The 21,256-nt window shown below is 41.0% G+C and overlaps 1 protein-coding gene across 10 annotated transcripts in view; it reads right to left on the bottom strand.

Annotated features, from left to right (window-relative positions):
• TTLL5 (tubulin tyrosine ligase like 5) overlaps positions 1-21,256 on the bottom strand; it is a 137,456-nt gene that overhangs the window by 46,257 nt on the left and 69,943 nt on the right. For all 10 annotated transcript variants that reach the window (XM_051621465.1, XM_051621470.1, XM_051621469.1 and 7 more), the window contains one exon: positions 9,175-9,329. In XM_051621465.1, coding sequence (XP_051477425.1) covers positions 9,175-9,329 — 155 coding nt within the window. The remainder of the gene's footprint in view (positions 1-9,174; positions 9,330-21,256) is intronic.

Below are 21,256 nucleotides of genomic sequence, written 5' to 3'. Positions count from 1 at the left end.
GGTGCAATGATGGTGGAAACTCCAGGGTGCAATGGAAGATAGCCCCGAAACAAAGCCTAGAAGGAAGGAAAACCCCTTGTCCCTTTTGCTGTCTTCTGCTGTGGCATTCATACTTGGTTACTGAAACCCTTAACTCATCTGAGCTTGACTCCAAGCCCTTTGGTTGATGACTTCAGAGAGTTGTCCAGGTACTGCCCCACATGAGGGCTGCTTTCTGGAAAGGCTTTTCACATGGATCTCAGATCACACCCTTCTCTGAATATCTGACAGGATTACTGAGATAGCAAGATAATCCTAATTCAGTTTCTCTTTCTTAGCTGTACAAAACCAAAGTCTTCAACCCATCTTTGCTCTCACCAGTAATCAAGCTTCCTTTCTAACCCTACCCTCTTCAAACTTCCTTTCTAATACTTCCCTCTAAACATCTCCATTTTCTTGATTGAAAAGGTATAAGCAGACTTGGAAATCTTCAAAATATTCACAATGAGTTCAGCTTCAGGACAACCCTGGAGAGTGAGAGACAAATGGAGGAACAATTGCTAACCAGTCTTGTCCTTCATCCGCCTGGCTTACAAAGGGGATTTCCATTTTACAAAGCAGCATTCTGTTGTGTGTCTGGTAGGAGGATATAGAACATGCAGCTCTGAGATTTCAAACCGCCTCGCTGTGACCCACAAGAATAGCATAGTTCAAAGATGGGCCCATTTAATCCCTCTGTTCTTAAGCCAGATGGACCTGCCCTAAGATCAATGCCAGAAAGGACTCTCTTCTGGGAAACTTCCCAATGCCCTTCTCAGCTACACAACTGTGAACTAATTCCAACAGTTATGGCATGATAGCATGATTTTAATATTTATCTCACTACCTGCAAGACCAATCAATGGACAAAACTTGAGGTCCCTGTGTGGGGAAGAGCCAGAGACGGATAAAAATACTGCTAAAAAAAAATTATGAAAGGGGAGAAACCAGACATTCGTGGGATTCCCTGACAGCTCCGTGCAGAAGGAAGGGCTGGGCTGGAAAAAACAGGGCCCCAGGTTCCTGCCAAGCTGTCTGAGGCCTGTCCTTTCCAAATAGCTCAAAGAAACAGCCAAAACTCCCTTGTAACCCTTTCAGAACCACTCTAGAGAGAAAGGCTGCTGTAGCCAGAATTGCTCCCACAGAGAACCAGACTATTGGTGTCCCTTCATTCCTAGAAGTCTGTAAGCAGCAGAGTCAATTTCCCCCATGAAAGCTACTGAAGTGAGAGCTATGGCCACATGAACCCCATGAACACCACTCTGGAAAGTAACTGTTTTAATGGCAATTGGGAGGTTTAAATAAAGGCAGAGGAAGGGAGATCTGCCAGTCCCTCTGCAACATAAAATACTTAGAACCTACATAGGATATTTCAAAGAGATCTAAGATCAGGGGTGGTGGGAGGTGAGGTTATGAGTCAAGCAGTGCTAGACACTACAAAATTTCAATTTGCTCTATATTGAATTAGGTGCTGCTTAGAACAGAAAACAGCATCTGACTCCCAGCACAGCCAACAAAATCCACTGGTTGCAGCTGAAAGCAGGAAAAGGACAGTTCACTGGTGAGGAAGGGGGAAATAAAAAAAAAGACAAAAAAAGTATCAGCATGAACTGTCTATACCTGCTGCTCAGTTTTACACACAATACAATAACAAAAGAAAAAAACCTGCATATTAATAAAAAATTCAGTGTTCAGCATGGTGAGAAGCCAGCAAGATATTAATATACATAAATTATGAGTTAGAAAATAAAGATACAATAGTGTTACTCACACAAAACCAATGTTTTCCTCCTACTTGGTGTACTGTTTTAATTTATTGTAATCCCTATAAATACAGCCAGACAATTATCAGAGGGCTGGGAAGATTTCCATTTAGCACTTGAAAAGAATGAGACTATTTAGTTTAGGAGAGACAAATAAGAAAGGAGTTGATAGAGACACAGAATAAATAATGCAGAAAATAAATCAAGCATTTCTGTTTGCCTTCATGTAATAAGGGTGCAAAGACTTTTGGCAAATTTTGGAAAAAAAAAAGTAAACTTTTGCATAATATGTAATTTGTCTGTGGAACTGACTGCTACAGCTCAATGAGATTACAGTTTTTTCAGAAAGTAAAAATACATAAATAATGACACCATCCACACTAGACTATGTAGAACAGAAAGCACTGTCAGAATTACAAGCCAGCTGTTAACAGGTGGAGGGTAAAAACAAGCTTCTTCCCCAGACAAGGAATTTCACTGCTACCCATTAGAACATCCTCTGGGTTTCTACTGAAAATGGTGGTGCTAGTTGCTCTGAAGCACAGGAAGGGAGAACTAGATTAGCAACCCACAATGGCAAATCCTATGTTTACCTTAGGGTAAAGTTAGTTTGTGGAAGCAGCTGAAATGAGAAAACCCAAAACCCTTACGCAGTATTGGCTTGGGGAAGATATGAAACCCGTCTCTCTCCTACACCTACCCCAACATGGACTGCTTGCTGGGAATAATGGTAAAGATCCTCTTATCTTCTCTGAAAAGAAGTCATGCAGTCGAAGAGAAACCTGCCCCCCTCAAATGTTGAGAGGTATTTGCAAAAACCGTAATTGACCAAGGCGAGCAGGCACAGATAATGCAGACGTTGTGTCCCCTGTGCTCAGCTACAGCCAGCCCAGAGGAGGCCCCAGGCTGCAGCTCCAGAAAAGGCTCCCAGAAATAGCTGAGCTGAGGCCACACTCACACAGGTCTGCTGGTGCCCCACTCTGCCCTGCTGCGAGGCCCCAGCTCTCACCTCCAGCTCACAGCCCCAGCACTGGCTCCTGCGCTCTCCCTGCACGCAGCCCAAACCCCCTTTGCCTCTGGAAAGGGTCCTGCGATTAATCTCACTTACTACCTCGGAAAAGTAACAGCGCAGCGGCTGCCAGCCAAGCCCGACTCAACAGCGTCTGGGGAGCAGAGGCTGCAGGGCCAGGCCTCAGACTGTCTGGGCAAGTCACGAGCTTTCCGCCTTTCCTCTCTCAGAGGCTTCAGACAGAGAGCCAAGGCCTAGCTGTGGGAAGCAGAGATCCTTCAGGACGGTGCCAACCCGTGGTGCTGAGGCTCAGGGCAATTTCTGAGCAGGACAGAGTAACTGGACCTGCCTGTTTGCAAGTTTTGTTAGTGTGACCAAAATATATATAGGAAAAAAAACAAACAAGACAAGGCAAGCCATGTACTTCTGATGTTTACGTCTGCCAATTCACTTCCACAGTTAGCAGGTTGTCACTGGTGACCCTGGGAGATGTGTAAAAAAAACAAACAAAAAAACCCAAAACAAACAGGAAAGCTGTTACAGGCACAAATATACACAGGATATGTGGGTAAAGAAAGAACATGCACAAACTAGAGAACAGATGTAAGAATGTCCGGCTACCCAAGCAGTACTTCTGTTTTTCACACACCCTCCTCAAGCCTCCTCTGAGCAGAAGGTAATAATAGACCAAAGCCCAAATTTGGGGCTCTCAGAAATGCTGCTTCTCAAGGATTGTGGGCAGAATCAGTGTGACAGAGCTTGCAAGGAGACACAGGCAAGGGATCAGTCACCGAAAATCACTGTACCCACCCTCATTTATTCCTCCTCCCCAAACAGAGAAATTGAATTAATTTAGACATTAAAGTGAAGAGGTAAAAAGAAGAGGGCAAGTGCTATGAGGAGCAAGGAACAGACACACATCTATGCTAGCACAAGGCTGGGGACTCAGTGCTGTTGGGCTGCTGCTGCTCTGGCATTTTGGTACTGCTTAGCTAGGGAGGTGTTAAGGTCAATGCAGTTTGCTCAAACTGAACTGAAGGCTTATTGTGAAGCCCTCAATGCCTGCTACTTTCTCCCTTCATTTCCTCCAGAGGCATCAGTGAAGCACAGCTTCCAAGTTAGCTTGCACCCAGATGCTGTGTAAACAAACAGGCTCCAAGCACTTGAGAAATGTGGCACAGGACAGCACTGGGGCAGCTGCTGTCTTGCAAGAGACTGCAAGAAGCTTGAAACAATCGATGTGGAAGAGAATAAAGTCAATATCAACTCTTAAGATGCAGAACTACAAGGCAACACATATGTAACAAAGAGAAATGGATCTATTGTTATAACAACTGAGTTTTTACACTTTGCTGTTAGCTGCCAAGATCCCTGAGAATTCTTTCCTCCTTACTCCTACCTGCAAGCCCATACATAGTTAGCTCTTATCCCACAGACCCTACTGAAACATCCATGCTACTTCTGCCATGCTAAACCCAATCCGGCTTAGCTCACAAGTCATGTAAAAAAGCAAGACTGTCCCGTCAGCTGCTCCACCCTTCTATAATTGTGAGAATCACCTTACATATTAGCACATCTCTTGGCAATTCTAGTATCACTCTTCAGAGCCTGCCTAGTCAGGGTCCAAGCCTGATTTCTTATTTTACATTTCCTTTTACCTCCAAAATTCACAATAAAAACTGAGGAAACATTGAAGCCACTTTCACCTTCCCTTCATGTCAAAGGCATGCCCCTTTGATGAAAAGGATCAAGACCAGTGAACAACAATTAGCTTGTGAGAGTTGTCTGGAGTCTTTCTGCAAAAATGAAAGTTTCAGTGGAAACCAGAAGCAGCCAGCTACACCACCAAAGAACAAGCTCTCAAAAGAGCTCAGAGACTCCTCCACATTCTCACAAGTCCAAAAGACATATGCTTACTATGGTCAAAGCAGAACATCTGAAACCTGGAACATGTAGGACATGTACCCTTAGTAGTAAATGAAACTGACATGAAGCAGTAGTAGGCACTAGGTGGGAAAGGAGGATATAAAGTATCCACTGCACAGACCAGGCCAAGGAAGGCCTACAGTTAAAAAGAAGGTCCTTGTTCGGGAGACTTGGGAAAGCAGTATAAGATAATCAGAGGAAGCAGCACATGGGTCTTATCCTGTGAGCTGGGGTGTGGAAGTGAATGGTATGTACAAACACTTTTCTGTGTAGAATTTTTGGGATACAAATAAATAAATAAATAGTTGCAATTAGAACTGGCACAGGAAGGTAGTGTTTTAAGTGGTACTGGATTTCCTGCACCTACATATTCAGTTGATTTGTATGTGAGCAGTAAATATATGCAATGTGACACAGCAGAACCTACTATGTGATTGCTTTAACTATGCTGCAAATGGGCATGAAGTCCTTTAAAAAGCTGTAGACTTACTGCACATCAGATATTCCCAGAAATTGTAGACACATGACATACTGTTTGGTGTTCCTGAAAGCCTGAGATGGCAGGTGTCTCATGGCACCTTCTAGTTTCCCACCCCATTTGACACTTCCAGGCAAATAAAAATAAAAATAAAAATGCACAAAGCAGAGACTGTTTGGGAATCCGGACATACAGCAGGTGCGTGCACACAGGTCAGTGAAACCTTGAGCAGCTGCCACTGTTACTACCACTGAGAGAGCAGAGAAAATTAAGCTTAGAAACCTTCAGATCAGAAAAGTGAAAAAGTCTAGTTTTCTACAACTTAACCCAGAGTAGACAGCCTGCCAACAAAACATCATTTCTTGATGAACCTGAGTACTTCTGTTGAAATGATGAGTTAAAAAGTATTTTGGGTATGTCAGGCAACAAGAAGAGAAAAATCCCTTGTTTCTGATTGCAGCAGGCCTCCCAGGCTGTCTGGTGTAATTTGGACTGCCATTCTTCCCTCTGACTGATAACAGGGAAGCTTGCTTGCCTGCCTCCCCTAACAAAGTTAGATAAATCTGTCAGAAGTTCCAAGGAAAAATATTCTGAGTACTTTAGAAGAGCTAGGTTGGTCTTGTCTTTAGGTTTGAGAAAGGTGTTACGAAAGAACAAGAAGCTAAAGAAAGGGAGGTCTGAGAAAACACTGACCATTTCATTGCTGAATTTTTGCCAACAGACAGCTCATATGAGTTCTAAAAGATGAACCTGAGCAAGGGTGGCTGCTGTTGAATCCAAGGTGCCCCTGAAAACACAGAAATCTATACCAGTTAGAAAGTAATCTTTCTCACTAGCTTTGGTCTAGGTCTTAGGCTCTGCAGGTCACTTAGTGTCCAAGTTATTCTTTGAGGAGAATCGACTGTTGTTTTTTTTTCAAAAAACAAGTGACACAGTAGCTGCAGATTCTAGTGCCAGGAGCTTCTAGGAACACCTGCTGTCCTCACCACCAGGGATTTACACAACTATTTGCCAACAGTGACTTGAAAGTTAGTTTAGGATCTGAATCAACAACTTTTTACCTTTATTATGCAACTGAGAATGCTTTCAAGAGAACACTTTTTCATGAGCAGTTTCAGTGACTGGAAATCAGTTTCACTGAATAAGGAATCACCTTTATATTTGTTGTCCTTTGATTATATTATTAAAACTCATAAAAATTATATATGGGAATCTTAAATACTCCTACTACAAAACATATAACCATGTTCAGTGCCTGTACAGCAGAATGTGAAAGGCTGACAATCCTGCCTGATGGAGAGAGTGAGAAGATGAGATGGAACTGAAACAGGGCACTGAGACAGTACTAGGGCTAAAGAAGAGAGCAGATTTGGCTTAGCCTAAATGAGCTACAAAGGGCAACAAAGGCAGGGCTGCAGCAAATATGGCAGAGGCTGACAGACATGGTCAGTTATGGTAGTCAGGAGTAAGCCCATGTACTGTTTGGAATATCTGACCTCTTGGAAAGCTCTGCAGGCCTTTTTGTCTGGGGCACAGTGAAAGCCTAAGCCACCATTTGAGTGGCAACAGCACCAATGCTTATCGAAAATAACTAAACAAAAAAAAAATCTCCAAAGGCACAATGGTACAGATTTATAAAACAACATTTTAACATATCCAGAACTGTTCTCTGTCTCTATATCATAAACTCAAGATCTCCTTTGCCTTTTGGTAAGCAGACCAGTGATTTGGCACCTCATCTCATACAGCAAAAAAGAATTCTACAAAAGAAGGGAGAACTTCTTTTAAGAAACATTTAGATAAGTCAGTATTGGCACAGTGGGAATTAAAGGGGAGGAATATTTGTCCATAAGAATAGCCCAAATCCTATAGATTGCAGTCATCAGATCAAAATTTTCAAACAAACCTCAGCAGCACCAAAGTGGCTTAGATTTACCATAGAGCTATATAAAACCTGTAAAGACGACTCTCAGAACCAGATGTTTGAACTGAAGCCAAGTGCAAGCCAGATAAGAGACCCATTTACAAAACATTTCCATCCTTGATAAATTCTACAACTGATAGATCAGAATCTTAATGGAACAAAACACAAAGCTTTTCTTCAACTAGTCATCCAGCACTGAGCACAGGCTGACACCCATCAGATTACCCTCTATGAACTGCTTGCTCCAGTATAACAGATCAAGTAGCAAAAAAGGCATTTACAATACAAGATAGCCATCTCCATGTGTCATGACCTTGATATTCCTTTTGGAATTCTCCCATTAAATTAAAGTTCACAACCCAAGTAATCCAGTACTGCCTCGAGAATTCCTTTTTTTTTCTTTTCTCGATTTACATAAAACTTTTAACTACTGGTGTTTGGGCCATTTGATACAAGCAGCCATGAAGACAAAGCAATTCAGTAAAGTATCTTAAGACATCCTTCTGTCTCTTGCTCTGAGGATAAAACCAAGCAACTGAAGTACTGAAAGACCAGTTGGTTCAAAAAAATTTGAAGACAGAATCTTATACCAGCTGTGGCTAGACAATTCTGAAGTACTTTTGGATTGCTGAACAATATGAAACAATTTCTAAAGGCATTAAATCGCATACAATGCTAGTTGAGGCACAGCCCTGGAAGCTGTTCAAAGTGGAGTTCTGAGCATTAAATGATGGGTTCTCAGATCTACAGGTAACATAACTGAAATGGTTTCAGAGCAACATGGTGTTAGGGATTTCTGCAGAGTTCTGCAACAGAAGATTTTGACCATGAATAATGCTTTTCCAGCTATGTCTGAGTCCAAGCAGAGGTGCAAGCAGAGTTGAGAAAGGAACAAAAGCTCTAGGACAGCCTGCACTCTGCTGCTCTCTCAAGCTATGCAGGAGGGGAAGGCAATTTACACCTGTTGGACAGGTTCTTTATTTGGATTAGGTAATAGCTTGCCTGGCTGGGCTCCAAGAGCAGAATCATCACCACCTCAATAACTCTAAACCCCAAAGGCAAACATTGTGCTGGAACAGAAATAGGCCAGGAATTCATTTCTTACATTCCTCCTCTTTAGGCAGGATGAAAAGCAGTGACTGATGAAATAAGAACAATTTTACTTGAGCTTTCCAAATCCCATTCCAATCCTCCTATTGAAGTACCCATTTGGGAAAGCATGAATACTCAGGTCACATGCCTTCTGCACTGTGTATCTGCCTCACTCACCTCCCTCCATTTTCAGTGGAGGCACCAATGACAAGAAATACTAATGAATATAGTGCTTTCCAGTCCTAAACCAGTATGTTGGAAAAGCTCTGTCTCTATTTTAAAAGACAAAAATGAAGGCTTAGGCAAAGGAATAAATAATATTTACTAAAGCAGCAAAGGAAGAACTCAAATCTCCAGCAGTTCTGGGCCTGTATTCAGCCTAGTCTATTGCAGCAAGCTCACCTTGCTCCTCTCCTAAGCTTCCAAGATTCAGAATCCTTGGCGGTAAATCTTGCTGCTCCTTTAATCCCAGGAAGAATGGTTTTACTGCAGAATCACTAACCTCTGCCCTGAGCCCTGTGAGTATATCAGCCATAAATATAAATTCTAATTTGCAAAACTAATAAAGAGCATAAAGAAGCCATCTGAAAAAGAAACTTTTATAAACACTGCAAAATACTGCTCTATCTTGGAATCATCTAAACTTGATGTTCAAGGGAAAAGCAACAAGATGAGGCATTAGTGGAGATTTCGGCAGTATCAGATGTGAAGTTTGCATTCTGCGTTTATGTTTCAAAACCAGCAAATCTAAACTTAGAGATGCAGGGATGAGAAATTATCAAAGAGAAACAGGCATTTCCCTTTCATTCTACATGTCAACACACAGCTCTGTTTTCATAGGCCTAGGATAGTTTCTAGGATAGTCCTGAGAAGAACTGAGCAAGAAGCCAAACGCAAATTATGAATGAGCTCCTGAATGCATTGCATTCTTCTTCAAAAAGCTGGAGAAGGAATTTTAACTTACCTGACTGCTAAGGAGACTGATCTTTTTTCAGCTATACGAGTGTCTGACTGAACAGCCCACAATGACCTTCCTTTGTTGAGTGCTGACCGGCAGCTCTGTGGGGTTGCTGCATTCTGCTTGCTTTTAGCTCCACTTGCCAAGTTCAGGTTTGTTAACTAAAGAGGAAAAAAAAAAAAGAGACACCAGAAACAATTACAAACCAAGAAAAAAAAGAGCAAAAGGTGTCACCAAGTAAACTGAATAGAGTACTAAGAGAAGTAAGACTGCTAGAGAAGGGAAATCTTCAGATGCAGAAAACCTGTGACAGTTGCATAAAGCAGTGGGATAGATGACACCAACAGCCACCATGCTTGAGATTCATTCAAGTAACAGCATTAAAACTACAACCTTTCCATTCACAGAACAAAGCAAGAAAGGGAAAAAGATGGGGCAAAAATTTTAAAGCAAGAAAGCAACATCATGTTCCTGCCATATGAAAAATTAACTCTACATGCACTAATCAAAAGACAGAAGCTCATATTACATTGAGCAGCATAAGTTGTGTCCCTAAGCCACCCGTTTGCATCTGTCCTCTCTCTGCCCTCTCTCTGCATATGTACAACCCACAAGTCTATGTACCTTGGATATAAAATTCAAACCCAAATTCTACCACATATGAAAGAAACTTCTCACCAAACCACTTCCCAACTGTTTACACAGGTAAAATCATAGTAGGCATATGTTTGTTATATCATGCTCTAAATAAATTAACTATGTGTTTTTAAGGATAAAAAGGTATTCCATTGTTTCTTTCCCAGAGCATTCTTCTTGAAAGATCAAACTCTGCAAGCAGACACTATCTGCTGGTTTATTTAAGAAAGCCTAACTACATAACATAATGGTACCTACCACAGCAGTGTAAATATTAGTTTACATCTGAAGAAAAAAAGTTATGAAGGCTACAAAACACTACAAAGGTTGCAAACCTAAGATTCCCAGTCAGGCATTGCCAGAATTAAGTTTGTGACTGCCTTTAATTACATGATCACATACTGCTTTTTAGGAGCACAGAACAGACCTAGTTCTGCATCAAAATTCATGTCATATGGCAAGCAAGACTTATCTGTATTGCCCACGCTCGCTTCTATGCCAACTGGAAGGCACATGGCCAATGAGACACAGGACACAGACAGAAAGAGAAGTCTAACAATTAACCCTGCATCTGCTCCGTATCTCAAAGGTGATGCTTATTAAGTTGCTTAAGTACCACTTAAGCATAGCTTCTAAATTTCCAGCTTTGAGATATTAACAGTGCTCTTTTACCAGATTTTGTGCACTATGATTTAAAAAAATGCTTGCCAGCTCCACTGCAATACACTACACTCAGACCTACAACAGACATGTGCAGAACTGCAGAATTGTATTCTCTGACTGAACTCTGGAACATGAATTAACATTGCACCTGGCAACACAGTAGGTTGCTACTCCTGTGCTTTAGTAATACAAGCATCTAAGCATTTTGTAAGTTCAGAAATCTTAACTCCTACTTCAGATCAGCACAGAATCAGCATGGTTACGCACTATGCTTCTGCCCATTTCTCCAACAGGAGCTGCTTTCCTCTCACCCCTTCTCAGCTTTATCCTTTCACATCCTTGCTCCTTGTCTGTGTGTCATTCTTGCTTAGTCAGTCCTAGCTTCCATGTTTTAGGTGTCATTCTTATCTTCTGCTCAGTCCAGTTTCATTCTTACAGACAACAAGCACTGGTCTCCCCAATACTTCTGGCCTCTGAGCCACACCAGGTCTGGAACTTTCCATGGGAGTAGTTATTTGATCTGCCTTCCCACACTTTTGTTCTTAGTTCCACTTCCAGTTGCCCTCATGACCTATATCCAAGTGGTTCTAGTTTTATTTCCCAGCCTACTTATTTTATCAACCTCTTTGTTTACCTAGCCACAGAATGTGAACTCCTCATTGGACCACATTGGCCATGCTGTCATTCCTTCCACTTCTGTCCTTTCACCTGAATGTTTCTCAGTGCCCTTTCCCAAATTATGTTCAGGTCTAAATTTCACAGCCTCCTTGTTCTAGCTGTTCTCCACACCTTGGCAGAATTCCCACTCAATTTAATTCAAGTCAGATAGGCTCCCCAGTCCAACACAGATCAGGTCACTGAGAACACAGGAGAATGGGGTCTCAAGCCTCAGTACCCTAGAGATGCAAATACAGAGAAATTCAGTTTAGCATCCTCAGCGTGGAAGCAACCTTCAGGAATCTGAGAAGCTCTAGCAGGTCCTGCTGAGTATATTTCACCTGAACCTTTTCAGATAGTTACTGGGCAACCAAGCTTAGACAAAACTTTAAATTGCTGATTGCTATTCCAAAGCATGGGAGATGCAGAGATTTAAAGAAAAGTTATGTAGATATTAAAATGCACATTATGTTTTTTTTAATCCAACCTTGGTTTTGGCTGGAAGACTTCACCTCACCTGAAGTTTTCTGAAAACTAAATGTTAAGCACAGAACACCTGAGTTCAAATGGATGATGTTTCAGAACTTTACAAGCAATTTAAAATAAGATCTTACAGAAAGACAAGCTTAGTAATGGGCAGTGCTATCCATTCTACATAGGAAGCAACATTAGATGTCATTTTGATGCCTCTACCTCACCTTTAAATGTTGTTGGCTTCTGCAGAATTTAATTAAAATTCAAAGCATTTTCATTGCAATAAGAGAAAACTTCAAATTAGGTTTAGTTCTGATTGTGCCAGGCGCTATACAACCACCCAACAATGACAGCTTCTGGCCACAAAGAGTTTATTGTCTGAAAAGAAGCAAGAATGGCAAACGAGGCAAACACAGAGGCCAAAATGATAAATTAAATAGGATATATACAATTCTTAGCTTGTCAGCAACAGTGATCACACCTTTGTTAAACACATCCTGTTTGTGAAATAAAGATGTCTTTACCAAGAGACTAAAGGGTTCTCTTGGTATCAAGATGATGAGGAGAGAATTGGATAAAGAGACTCACCCCTGCTCTATTAATGTGGTACATTTTCCTCTCTAAGACTGTATCATTGTTTATTTGAAAGCTGTTTTTCTAAGCAAAGCAGGTGAGCAAAGAGCTTAGCATGGGTAGTAGGGACATTTCACACATTCCAGATAGACAGGTGTTTAAACTACACCAGGATTAAATACAGGCAAGGGATTCAAAATGAGGGAGAGAACACCAGCAAGAGTATGTTTAGCTGCAGCCAGCCCACCTACTGTGCCATGCACTGAGACATTTCAGCTGCTATAATTAGCTTGTCAGGATGTTGCCTTATTTGATTGCTGGGACACCTCCAACACATCTATGCTCAACAGAGTGGCTTCATTTTGTAGTCACTCATCCTCCTTTGCACCTGATCAAACTGTATTCTTCCCGTTATAGAGCAATTCAATTGTTACTTTGGCTTATTAGAAGATAATGTATAGCACCTGGACCAAAGCAGATACCAAAATTTCCATTAAAAATAGCTTGCAGCTTCAGAAATAATAGTACTGGAAAACAACTCAAAAAAACAACTACAAAAATACAAACCAAACCAAAACACACAAGAACCCCTCCACCCAAGAAAGGCAAGATAGTGGGGCTCAACAGGGAAGGTAGTCATTGATGTGGACCTACAAGAACAAAGTACATTTTCCCAATGAGTTGTAACATGATGAGTTCCAGCTCTCCTGTTTTATAAGATTCTTGTTTTTCACTAGCAGCGAGGAATGTCAGAATATGTTTTCTGACACTATGACAGGAGACCAGTGTGTGCTGCACTGTACACTCAAGGCATCCCTATTTTCCATAAACCAATATGTTTTCTGTGGAGTCATAGAATCACAGAATCATCCTGGTTGGAAGGGACCTTGAAGATCATCAAGTCCAACCATAACCTAAATCCCCCTACCATAGCCTAATTTACCCATTCAGTGTTTAAATCATGTCATTAAGCACTACATCTACATTTCTTTTAAATATTTCCAGGGAGGTGACTCCACAACGTCCCTGGGCAGCCAGTTTCACTGTCTAACCACTCTTTCAGCAAAGAAATTCTTTCTAATATCCAGTCTAAACCTCCCCTGGTGCAGCTTCAGACCATTTCCTCTAGTCCTGCCATTATTCACTTGAGAGAAGAGGCCAACTCCCACCTCCCTACAACCTCCTTTCAGGTAGTAGTTTCAGGTAGTTGTAGAGGGCAATGAGGTCACCCCTCAGCCTCCTCTTCTTCAAACTAAACAATCCCAGTTCCCTCAGCCTCTCCTCATAGGACTTGTTCTCCAGAGCCTTCCCCATGTCTCCTCTAGACATGCTCCAGCAACTCTACAATCCTTGTAGTGAGGGGCCCAGAACTGCACACAGTACTCAAGCTGTGGCTTCACCCATGCTGAGTACAGGGGCACAATCACCTCCCTACTCCTGCTGGCCACACTATTCCTGCTGCAGGCCAGGATGCTGTTGGCCTTCTTGGCCACCTGGGCACACTGCTGGGTCATGGTAAGTCGGCTGTCAACCAGCACTCCCAGGTCCTTCTCTACCATGGAGCTTTCCAACCACTCATCCCCAAGCCTGTAGCTTTGCATGGGGTTGTTATGATCAAAGTGCAGGACCCGGTACTTGGCCTTGTTAAACCTCATACAATTGGCCTTGGCCATTGATTCAGTCTGTCCAGGTGTCTCTGCAGGGCCTTCCTACCCTCAAGCAAATTGACACTTCCTTGCAGCTTAGTGTCATCTGCAAACTTACTTAGGAAGCACTCCATCCCCTCACCTAGGTCATTAATAAAAATATTGAACAAGACTAGACCCAAATCTGAGCCCTGGGGATGCCACTGGTGACTGGCAGCCAACACAATCCAACCCCATTCACTACAACTCTCTGGGCTCGTCCAGACAGCCAGTTTTTTTTACCCAGCAGAGTGTGTACCTTTCCATGCCATGAGGCACCAGCTTCTCTAGGAGAATGCTGTGAGAGACGGTGTCAAAGGCCCTTCCAAAGTCCAGACAGACAACATCCACAGTCTGTAAAAGGCAAGATAATACACAGCTAATATCTCTCATGATAGAATTATTCATAAAGTTTTGCCACAATTTTTAAACTGTGGGGAACAGCAAAAAGGTCAGAAGCTGAAAGGAATGTGGCGAGTGAAGAATACAATGGGACAAAAAGCTCCCATGGAAGGAGGACAGCCCAACTGATGTACATCTACTCATTATCTAACAGCAAGGAATAGTGGAGGGAAAAACGTGGGTTGTCACAGCCATATTGATAAATAGAGCCTTGTGTTAGAACATCTAACAGCATCTCTATGCACTGCTACACTTATAGTGTATAGTTCAATACAATACTAATAAGCCAAAAGACAAATTCTTGCATAAAGCCAAAATACTTTTTCTTTTTTTTTTTAAGCATTACAAGTTAAGTTTATGACTGCAATACACTTGCCTTCTTGACAACAGCCATACAAGCATAAAGGAATTGGTGTCTACGGTCTCTCTTTATTCAGAGAAATTTAGTTCTGAATAAATTTAGGATTGAAAGGAAGGCCACAGCACAGAATGATACTTGAAAGTATCAGCTGGATATAAGAGCTGAGGGTTTTGGTTTTGTTAATCTGCTTTATAATTTAAATAGGAAATATGATATCTCCAAATACAGTGAGGAAGAAAGAAAATTCCAGGTTAGATTTTGTTTCTAATGAATAGCATGCTACAGACAAAGACCCATTGTATAGTACCTCTAAGAAATCACAAGCAAGAGTCAGAAGAGAAGCTTAATATCTTTCACATCACTGATCTACATTATACTGTTCTTTCAATATTTTCCCATTACTGTATTCAGTAACCTTTTTTCTATAACTGAGTATTTTCATTTTGATCTTGACTAATGTTGCAAATAAGCAAACAGCAAATGTTAACGACAGGCAAAATTTTAAAATAAAATATAGCAAAATAAAATCAGTGCTGCAGATAAACCTCCACGGATTGAGGAAAAGCTGTCTAAAAGCTCGAGTGTTTCTCTTGCTAGTTCACAGGAGTCAACCAGGGTGAACAGGGACACATCATCACTAGAAGTTGTTAGTCTGCCCCTCTTGGCAGAGAGTGGAAGAGTTACTGAAATTTTCATCACCAACATGCTGAACAGCCAATTCTGAGTTTCACTAGGCGATGTGTTACAACACTGAGCAAGCAACACACTACAAGAAATGCCTACATCACACTCCCCAGTTGTGAGTTTTAGCATTTTTCTGCCAGAGGCCAGTCATATCCTGCTGCCTATAATGTGCTGGGACTGAAGGTCTAACAAAGTGTAAAGACCATTTCTCTTATTTGGAGCCACACTTGCATTCCCTCCAGTTCACATAACTCACATTCCCATTTGGATCTTTCTGACTACTGAGGAGGAAAAGGGAACCTGAGTTTGAGACATATTTCAAAGATTAGAACTAAGAGATATGCCAGAAGAACACAATCATCATAGGCTTACTATATTCCCTCTGCCAGAAAAATCTTCAGTATGATTACAACTTCACAGACTGAAACAGGAGGAGACTTAATGCCACAAAGTTTTTGGCACAATATTTCCTATCAATAACTTTCAAAGGTATAGATGTACATCAATAGCTCACTGAGAAATACTTTTCTTCAAAGACTGGACAGGGATCATAGTAAGACTCACTAAGATCACTCTAAGCTCCTCTACCTTATGACCAGAATCTTCAGGTTTTGATGCCTCAGACAGGACAAGATGACACTATACGATAAGCTCAAAGTAGTAAGCATTCCATTAGAAAACTGAATCTGTACAAAATCTCATAATTTGTAATATCTTCTCCTTTGCATTTTGATCAACTTTTCCTGTGTGCTCAGTTTGACTCCTTCAAGACCCTTCAGTCAACCCTTAATTTTCCATTTTATTACTTCACGTTCATCTAGAAATGCCATCTTTATCCAATAGCTTGTAAAATAAATGTTTCTTTTATTCCGTTACATGGCTTCTGTAGTCACTGTATTTTCACCTGCCAAGGCTTCCTCAGACACACATACCCCTGAGACTTTTGAGATCAGTGAAATATTTATATTCCCAGAAACACAGGGAAGAGCTAACAACTTGCCATAAGAAAAAAAAAATAAAATTGCTGCATTCTTTCAGTTATATTTTTATTTCTTTTAGCCTTCAGAGATTACTGTGACTAGATGCTACAACACTGTTCATCTGTCCTCTTCCCAGTTTGTGTGTTGCATTTTCTTGGCTTCACCAGAGAGCTCCCATGTACATCTGTGATCTAGCACTGGCTAGCATGACTTGATCTATCAGAGCATCCAAGTGTTCCAGTACTACTGGAAACAGTCCACCCGCCTTGCCTTTGAGATCCTGGAATATAACAGACCATCCCAGTATGGGAAACATCAGAGGATCTTAACCTGCCTCTTTCCTTAAGAGATAAAGGAACCCCCAAACCACAAATCTCTAACACACACACACTTTCACTATCTTAACAGTGGCACAAAATATACCTACTACAAATTCCTTGAAGAAGCCATGTGATACAAACATTTTTCTAGGGCCATCTTTTTATTATCCAGGCTAGCTAGCTGACCACAGCCCATACCACACCACCTACATTTTATGTACACATTTGAATTTGTAGGAGCAATGAGCCAGAAGGGAAGAACTGGGGCTAACAGGCTGGGAAGTGCGAAATCTGTGTGTGCACCAAGGCCGATCTGGACAAAGGCCTGTGACATTCCTTCTCTGCTTGCAGAGCTTACCAGCTTACAGGATATACATATGCATACAGAGCACAAGTGTTTCAGTCTCCAGAAAATGTTCCAGACAAAGACCTGCCAGAGACATTCCTGGGAAACCTGACAAACTTGCAAATTCCTTTGTAGTGTCTCCAGCGTATGCATTCATTTAACAATGAAAAAAAAAATCCCAAACCCAAGCTAGTGGTGCTGCTGTGGATGGCTCAGCTCCTCTTTTCCTTTCTCCTGGAAAAGTCAAGCTTTCATTTAGACACTGTGCCTCAAAACTTCCCAGTGGGAGAGATTTTGATCAGGCAAAGTCCTGCCAAATGTTTGATGATCAGGGTGTAATTTTTCCCATAACATGAGGTCTAGCTGCTCAGCCTGGCCCATTTTATGACTCTCTGCAGATGTTGCTGCACCATGACAAAAGCCTCTGCTCCTATTCCCTTTGGAGCCTCAGAGCAGAAGCAGTTCAATTTGAGCACTGCAGAAACTACATTGACATTTTTGCTTCCTACAAACTCTGCTGAGACCACTTATATTACTGCTGATGCTACAAATCAGTAGTATTAAAAGTAATTCCAGCTCCTCTGTGAATAACCTGGGGATGAGGAAGAGATGGGGCCCTGCAGTAGTTCAGAGCTGTGTGAAAGTGGAAAGAAAAATATCCCTCAGGCTTCATTCATCTCCTGCCTTTTTGCTCCTCTCCCTAGTTAGTGAGGTCTTTTCCCTTTACACTTCCCTTCCTCTCCAACAGTGTAAGGGTAAAAGCCAACCAACCAGTTACATAGGGAAAAAAAATCTGATTAAGACTCTGATAAAGTGGATTGAGTCAAAGCAAGGGACTAACACTGAAAAAATCCCTTTGGTGGGGAAAATATCCTCATCAAATTTCTGCAAATCTTTACTGTTTCATGGTCTTTTTTCAGTCACCATGTTGCACTGCTCAGGTTTATAACTGAAAGAGCTGATGCCCACTGGGACATGTAGTGTTATTTTGGCACACTGGCAATTTGCTTTGTGACACTTTTCCTCTGCTGAGGACAAGACAGGCCAGGGTACCACACTGTGTAACTGAGACAGGTAGCTGAGGAGTGGTGCGAGTTCAAATATCGTTGTAGCTGATGTTAAGCTGAAGCTTGCTATTTTGGAATTCCTGTGACATATCACTCACAAGGTCACTCTGGGGCACTGTAAAGCACCTGTTCTGGTTCTTCGTCACTCCCTCTCCCCTATCCGAAGGCTTAGTAAACTCATCTGTTTCTTGCTAAATTCCACTGTCTGTCCAAATGAAGAATCTAGAATGAGAAAAGTGCCCCATCCCTATGGATCTGTGAGCATGTTTGCAGGAGTCCTGGCTGCTGGATCTTGGGCACTGACTGGCTGCATAGCAGAGATCGAGGCAGTTCGGTGTAGCCCTTGCCTGGGTGGTCTGATGTTATCCCTGTGATTAAACTCCCTGGCTAGAAGAATTGGCACTATTCCTAATGATAACTGAGTTCTGAAATCTCACACTCTCCCTCACAGAGAGGGGCAGAGCTCCCACCAGGTTTGTCCTCCTCCTCTTCTTCCTCCTCCTAGTAAAGCTGGCCAATTCAACACATTCTTCAGTTCACTAGCATTAATAACCACAAAGTACTGTCTGGTAGGTATCAACTGCAGCCCCCTGCACCAGCCAGTGATAGGGACCTCACAGAGATTCAGCACTGCAGAAGAAAACCTTTATACCTTACAGTGTATTTCAGAGAGAAGTAGCATGCTCTGCACAAAGAAAAAACACACACGTATCCAGGACCTGGCTCTGGAACTATGCACACGCTGTGCATTTTAATGTCCTCCCCGTAGAAAGTCCCACAATACAAGCACATGGAAATATTTTATGGCAGACACATGTGAAATAAAGACTTTAGTATTAATGCCTTGTAAGGAGCACAGCAGAAGGAAAAACAATCTGGATTATTTTGGTTATAGCCTTAGTCCGTCTATCCATCTGGAAAGGTCAATGGCTAACAGTAGGTACTGTTGAAAAAGCCCTCTTAGTTCATCTGTCCAGTACTAACATAGTAGCCAGTAAGGTCCCTATATCACAAATCAAGCCAAGAAAGGTAATTAAGTCTCTATACAAAGAAAGGGGTTTACTGAACTCTATCTTCATTCCCCAAGTCAGCACAAATGTGCCTGCCTTGATTCTCCAATAGTAGTGTTACTATCTAAGGCTCATGCTAAAAGGCAATGGGCAAACAATAAGAAAATTTCAGAAAAGCTGAAAAATTGAGTATCATTAATACACTGACAATACTACAAGTGAACTGCTACACTACACATCACTCCATAAAAATAATTAGCAACCATTTGCATGCCATAACTAGGAAAATGGCTAATTTCAGATACTGATTTCCTCACATGTGTCTCAGTAACCCACTTGTCATAAAGAAAATATTTAGCTTCACTACAGTATAGCAATGTAGCAAAGAAAAAGTCATAAATTCAGAAGCAGTAGCATCACATGTTCCTCAGTAATTAAAGGCAAAAGGTCAGTTTGGAGCAGTGGCCCAGCAAACTCACTATCCTGCCTGACATTTCAGAAGATGGAAGAAATTTTAGTTTCCATGCAGCTAACTGAATCATCTTATTGAAAAGAAAAAATAATTTGTTATTTCTGTTTGTTAAAACCTAGGGGGTCTATAATTTGCAAAATGCTCATCATTCCATCTGAGGTAACTTGGCTTGTTAAGCTTTCTGCCTTAATAGCACCTCGCTGCATGAAGTTTCAGAAGGTAAATATATTCTGTGACGATACCTATTCACTTTTATTATCAGTTTTTACTCTGATATCTTCATACTAAACTGAATATTCCTTTCTTATTATGAGAAACATGAATAAAACCCCCTTTATTTATCTTGTCATCCACTGCTCTGTATAATTCCTTCATACCTACTCCTCCCTAAACACCAACTGAATATTTTCACTTCCTCATTAAAGATGCATTTTGCAGTCAACTGTTGAAGTCACTCATCTGTGAATCCCAGTTATTTTTCCTAAACTCACTTTAGGAATGGCTTAAACTTAAAACACTTTTCAAGGGATTTAAGTTCAAGGGAACTTAAAAATTTTTCAAGGGATTTAATTGGTGCTTTCATAATTACATACTATTATCTATCCTGTTCCTGAAATGCTAATAATTTTTATTTTTATTGTTTGACTTAAAACAAGTATCTCCACTGAGCTTTCTAGAACAAAACTAATTTTTTCTTCCCTAAATGACTAATTTAAAGCCTATTACTTTCCATGGTTAAAATCATTGCTTGTCATGTAACCAATTATTTGTAAAAACTTAATCTGCTATGGTCTTGCCCGGTTAATGCAGTTGTTAAGGTTCTCTTAGTTTTCATTATAATAACCAATAAAAGAATACAGATGTACAGATAAACATTACCAGGAGGTAGGCTCAAGTTTCAGTTTACAGCACACCCATAAATTCACAGTAACTGAAAATCTGGACACTTGTAGCTCACATTATACTGAAGGTGACAAGAAGTTACCTCACATAGTAAACATGAGATCCATAAGCATGTGTTCACAAGGATGAATATTACTGATTAGTTAATTTACTATAAATTGACACCCCATGCTACCTTGCAATAACTTGCTTTTATATTCATTCTTTAGGTAATAGTATGCCAGTCATTATGAACCTCCTCCTTTCAAATATTTAATTTTACACATCATCATGTGCATTATGTGTTCTGTGTCTTCAGTTACGCACTTGCTGTATAGCAAACTAACCAGTTATTCTTTTGTTTTCTTTCTGTCTGGTTTTGATCTGTAACAAAACCTTACCTCTCACCTCACAGATACCTGGCATGCTCAACAGTCCTTGTTAAAAGCTTGCAGAAAACCTTTTTGGAAATTTGAACAAGAACCAGTTCCACTAGATGCTATTTTTCTCAGTTCAAAGAATTCTAGTAAATAAAGATGTGTGTTGGGTGTTTTGGTTTGGTTTTAGTTTTTTTTGGTCTGAATTATGTTCATCTGGGCAAATTAAAATACCACTTTCATTTCAATTTAATATATATCTGCTAGTGGAGCAAGACTCTGCTTTAATTTACAGGAAACTTTAGGGGTCTTATTACAGATAAGCACATCTGCTGCCTTTCTGTCCTCTGTACCAGCTTTAGCACTGATCACACCTTTCAGTAGAAACTCTGTCACTTCACTGTTGGCATTTAACTCCTAAAATGTATACCATCCAGCCACAGAAGTCTCACAAAATGTTTTTTTGCCTATGTCTTTTCTCCTATGATCTTAACTTCAC

Source organism: Apus apus, chromosome 5, assembly GCF_020740795.1.
Source record: "Apus apus isolate bApuApu2 chromosome 5, bApuApu2.pri.cur, whole genome shotgun sequence".
In the NCBI taxonomy this organism is placed as follows: domain Eukaryota; kingdom Metazoa; phylum Chordata; class Aves; order Apodiformes; family Apodidae; genus Apus; species Apus apus.
Note: the sequence above shows the minus strand (reverse complement) of the source record. Positions and strands in the feature narration are given on the sequence as shown.